The sequence below is a fragment of the Coturnix japonica genome, chromosome Z, assembly GCF_054131305.1.
Source record: "Coturnix japonica strain WE chromosome Z, WE-NBRP24, whole genome shotgun sequence".
Classification (NCBI taxonomy): Eukaryota; Metazoa; Chordata; class Aves; order Galliformes; family Phasianidae; genus Coturnix; species Coturnix japonica.
In genome coordinates this window covers 20,852,334-20,857,773 of record NC_140702.1, presented here as the reverse complement: position 1 = coordinate 20,857,773, position 5,440 = coordinate 20,852,334, and the positions used below count along the sequence as shown (strand labels likewise).

General features: G+C 53.5%; 1 protein-coding gene across 1 annotated transcript; it reads left to right on the top strand.

Annotated features, from left to right (window-relative positions):
* Window positions 1–2,851: 2,851 nt before the first annotated feature.
* Window positions 2,852–5,010, top strand: LOC146753798 (uncharacterized). Its single transcript, XM_085528638.1, has one exon. It carries the CDS (start codon window positions 3,957–3,959, stop codon window positions 4,965–4,967), a length of 1,011 nt encoding a protein of 336 aa, XP_085384764.1. The 5' UTR covers window positions 2,852–3,956; the 3' UTR covers window positions 4,968–5,010.
* The last annotated feature ends 430 nt before the right edge of the window (window positions 5,011–5,440 follow it).

The following is a 5,440-nucleotide window of genomic DNA, read 5'->3' as shown; positions in this document are numbered from 1 at the left end:
AAAAATAAAAAAGTGTGGCACCCCACCCACTGACTGATACCCATAGGATATGGAATATCCCGTTGGCTTTTTTTAGGTCAGCTGTCCTGGTTCTGTCTCTTCCCAGGACCCCCAGCTCCTTACTTACTGGGCAGCCTGAGAAGCTGAAACATGCTTGACTCTGTAAAGCACTGCTCTGCAACAACTGAAACACTGGTGTGTAACGAACACTGTTTTCCTAGTATGTCCAAAACACAGCACCACGCCAGCTACAGTGATGTGGTTTAACTCTGTCCCAGTCAAAACCAATGTCCACCCCTTATTCCCTGTCATCTACGTCATTCTCATGTCTCACTCTTCGACAACTGGGTGACCAGACTGGAAGATGAGGGGAAGGCTGTTGGTGTAGTCTACCTAGATTTCAGCAAAGCCTTTGACACAGTGTCTCATGGTGTTCTCCTAGGGAAACTGGCTGCCCATGACCTGGACAGGTCTACCTTTCTTTGGACAAGGAATTGGCTACAGGGCTGTGCCCAGTGGGTAGTGGTTAATGGAGTTAAGACCAGCTGGTGACCCATTACAAGTGGTGTCCCCCGGGGATCAGTACTGGGGCCCATCTTGTTTAACATCTTCATTGATGACCTAGATGAGGGGCCTGAGTGTACCCTCAGTAAGTTTGCAGATGACACCAAGCTGGGAGGCAGTTCTGATCTGCCTGAGGGTAGGGAGGCCCTTCAGAGGGATCTGGATAAGCCGGATCACTGGGTTGATCTTGTAGGTCCTTTCCAACCTTGTGATTGTATGGTTCTATGATTCTATGCTAAACACACTGCCAGGGGTCAGGACTCGGTCACTGTCCTTCTTAATTAACTTTTTAAAAATGGGTGCAGTGTTCCATTTTCTTGTCAGTGGGGACTTCTTGGCAGCTTTTTAAGTCTGGTAGAGAGTGGCTTATCAACTCCATCTTTTGATTCCTTATGGACTCTGGGATGGAACTTCTCAGGTCTTGGGGATATGTCCAAAGCTCTGAAAGTGGCCTTATGCTTGATCTTCATAGGATGGGAGGCACTTTGTTTCCCCAGGTGAACGCCAGTGAAAATTGGTCACCTCAGAGTGAGGGACTAGACCAAGTGTACTGTGCGTCTATATAACACCCTGAGAAACGTTTAAGCCACAGGAGAGTGCCTGGTGTCACTTCTCTTGATTTGACAGGTGTCCCAGTCCTGGAACTGGGGCAAGAGAAGGCTCCAGAAGTCCAGGCACTGGGACGTATAAATAGGGGTACACACAAGTCTAGGGGAGGCCCCTTCACTCCACACCTGACACCCCCACTGGCAGGTCAGATGCTGGATCCAGAACTGGTGAATTCTCTCCCCCAGCCTTCACCCAACTGTTTTTCTTTCTTTCCTCCTGAAGTTGCTAAGGCAAGGCTTCCCAAAAGCTGTTAAGTAACTCTGGATTTACTTTGATTTCCCATAAAGCTGCATAGCTTAGATAGATATACTTCTGAGTGGCCCAACACTACTGGATCACAGAATCACAGAATGACCCGGGTTGGAAGGGACCTCAAGGATCATGTAGTTCCAACCCCCCTGCCTGGCAGGGCCACCAAACATATGCCTTTACGAGATCAGGTTGCCCAGGGCCCCGTCCAACCTGGTCTTGAACACCTCCAAGGACGGGGCATCCACAACCTCCCTGGGCAGCCTGTTCCAGGGTCTAACCACTCTCCTAGAGAAGAACTTCCCCCTAACATCCAACCTAAATCTTCCCTCTTTTAATTTAAAACCATTTCCCCGTGTCCTGCTATTGTCAGCACTTTCGAGGAGTTTACTCCCCTCCTGAGAGTAAGTTCCCTTCAGGTACTGAAAGGCTGCAATGAGGTCACCCCTCAACCTTCTCTTCTCTAGGCTGAACAAACCCAACTCCCTCAGCCTGTCCTAACAGGGGAGGGGCTCCAGCCCCCTGATCATTTTCGTGGCCCTCCTCTGGACCCTTTCCAAAATCTCCATGTCTTTTTTGTACTGAGGGCTCCACACCTGGACACAGTACTCCAGATGGGGCCTCTCAAGAGCCGAATAGAGTGGGACAATCACCTCCCTATCCCTGCTGACCACCCCTCTCCTGATGGAGCCCAGGATCCCATTTGCTTTCCGGGCTGCCAGAGTGCACTGCTGGCTCATGTTGAGTCTTTCGTCCATTAGGACCCACAGGTCCTTCTCAGCTGAGCTGCTCTCAATGACCACTCCTCCCAGCCTGTACAGGTGCCTGGGGTTCTTCCAGCCCAAGTGCAAAACCTGCACTTTGCCGTGTTGAACCTCATTAGGTTCACCCGAGCCCAGCTTTCCAGCCTGTCGAGGTCCCTCTGAATGGCATCCCTTCCTTCCGCCATATCGACTGCACCACTCAGCTTGGTGTCGTCAGCAAACTTGCTGAGGGTGCACTCAATTCCCTCATCGATGTCATTAATAAAGATGTTAAAGAGCACCGGTCCCAAGACAGACCATTGGGGGACACTGCTCGTTACTGGCCTCCATTTGGACATAGAGCCATTGACCACCATGCTCTGTTTGCGGCCTTTCAGCCAATTGCTTATCCATCGAGTTGTCCACCCATCAAATCCACCTCCCTCCAATTTGGAGATGAGGATGTGATGGGGGCCCATGTCAAAGGCCTTGCTCAGGTCCAGGTAAATTACATCAGTCACCTTCCCTTCATCCACCAAGGCCGTGACTCCATCATAGAAGGCCACAAGATTAGTTAAGCATGACCTTCCCCTGGTGAAGCCGTGCTGGCTGTCTCGGATCACATGCACATTCTTTATGTGATCGAGCATGTTCTCCAGGAGGATCTGTTCCATAATCTTCCCAGGCACGGAGGTGAGACTCACCAGCCTGTAGTTCACTGGGTCCTCCCTGCTCCCCTTCTTGTATATGGGAGTGACGTGACCCTTCCTCCAGTCATCCTGGACCTCACCTGACAGCCACAACAGGATCACGTCAGGATCACGGCTCTATAAGGATTTCTCTTTAAAGTTGATGGTTAGTCATGGTCCATGTTATTCCATCTCAATCCAGTCTGAGGGGATTCATGAATTCGACTAATTCCCCCATCCCAGAGGTGGGGTGTGACACTCGGAAAGAAATATGTATTCAGAATGGACGATATTTCTGAAAAGCATCAGGATCATGCTTACAGAAGAGGAATGGGAAAGACGGACCAAACATTCCTGAAGCAAGGAGAATGCCAAACCCAATTTCTGTGTAACACACTAGTGAAAAATCACTACAGTTTACTGGTGAAGAAACAGAGGATGTATATAATAGCAGTTGATTTAATCAAAGAAAATAAAAGTTCTATGTATCAATGTCAAATGTAAGGCATAAAAGGTGGACTGGAATGAAAAGGAACCAAATTAGGAACAGGAAACAAAATAACATCTTGAAACTGGGGTGCTGTGAGGCCGGACAGCCCATGGTGATGTCCCCGAGCAACAGGCTGTGACATCACCGGGTGACGGATTGTGACTGCTCAGCCCTCACTGCTCATAGTGGGGTGCGGGCAGAGCCTGGCTCAGTCTGGCTCGTTCCTGGACCCTGCTGAGCAGCTCTGCGAGGCTTGGAGGTTCTTCGAGCAAGGTTTTGGCTGTGCTGTGCTGGGTCGTGCCTGGGGCTGCTTGCAGCATCTCAGTGCCTGACCCACAGCATCGCTTCTGTTTCCCCGGCCCTGCCCAGTGCAGGCAGCTGGGACTCTACTGAGTGCACCCGCAGCAGCGGAGGTGAGTGGTGCGGGGACATGTGGGTCCCTCAGGGCAGTCCTGGGCTTGGCAGGGCTTCCTGCTGAGGACTTTCACACCCTGGGACAGCGAGTGACTGTGGCCTCTCTTCCTCTTGCAGTGAGACACCACCGCTGCAGCTCTGGTGAAGGAGAACAACTGGTCATCCTCAGTTCTCCCAGCCAGCTTCAGCGAGAGGAACATGTCTGCAGGAGAGGAGTGGACATGTTCCATCTGTCGCGATGTGCGACAGGACATGGCCCGTGTGATTCCATGTGATCACACGTTTTGCCTGGGCTGCATCCATCGGTGGGCGAAGATGAGGGACAGCTGCCCGCTGTGCAGGACGGCCATGCGGACCATCCGGGTCTGCGTGCGGGGAGACAATCAGTTCGTGGACTGCATCGTCTCCCCACCTGCAGTGCCGGTGCCCGTCGGCTTCATCACCAGCACCGGCCGCAGAGGCGCTGCAGCATCTGCTCCATTGCCAGCTGTGCAGAGGGATGTGGGAGCAGCGAGAGTGGGTGGCCTCCTGCCCGAGGAGTGGGCAGCACTCTTCAGGGAGAGACGTGACCTCCTCTTCCCAGTGCAGCCCTGGATACAGGACATCTTCTCCCAGATCCAGGAGCTGCCCTGGTGGCAGATCTGTGGGCTGGAGAGCGTGATCCTGGCTCTTCTGTGCCGAGTGGGGCTGAACAGGGATGCCCTGGTGTACCACGCACAGCCCACCCTGGGACCTATCACGGCAGCATTCATGGACGCGCTCATCGAAGTCATCGTGAGCCGGTGCGGCCAGGAGGCCCGGAGGCTGCTGGGCCTCGAAGATGCCAGCGCTGCCCAGGAGCAGGAGCACGAGGACGGGCCCGAAGAGCCCAGTGCTGCCCAGGAGCACGAGGATGGCCCCCCAGCCCCGTCTGGTCCCTCCACATCTCCTCAGGGGACCGTTGCCCCCAGCACCTCTCCCTCCGGCAGCTCCGCGGGTCCCGACGCGGAGGAGCTCCCCGGCACGTCCAGCGGGGCCCTCGGCAGAGGTCCCGGAGAGCCGGGTTCCGAGGCAGCCGGTCCCTCTGAGCAGGGCCGCAGCCGCGGCTCCTCTCGCGGCCGGGGCAGGAATCGCTCGGCTGGGGGATCCCGGCGCCCCACCAAGAGGAGGGCCGGCAGCGCCCAGCGCGCTCCTCTGCCCTGCAAGAGGCGGCGCCACCGGCGCCTCTAAATGGGGCTTACACGGCTTAACAATAAAAGATAAAAACACACAAGCACGCGTTGTTCCAGTGTCTGCACGTGAGGGGAGAGGAGAGGAGGGGAGGGAAAGAACGGAATAGAATAGGGGAAAAAGATGAAAAGGAGATAAAACTCTTAGGTTAAAATAAGAACAGCAAAATAGGAAAGAAAAGGAAAAGGGAAAAAATAAAAAAGTGTGGCACCCCACCCACTGACTGATACCCATAGGATATGGAATATCCCGTTGGCTTTTTTTAGGTCAGCTGTCCTGGTTCTGTCTCTTCCCAGGACCCCCAGCTCCTTACTTACTGGGCAGCCTGAGAAGCTGAAACATGCTTGACTCTGTAAAGCACTGCTCTGCAACAACTGAAACACTGGTGTGTAACGAACACTGTTTTCCTAGTATGTCCAAAACACAGCACCACGCCAGCTACAGTGATGTGGTTTAACTCTGTCCCAGTCAAA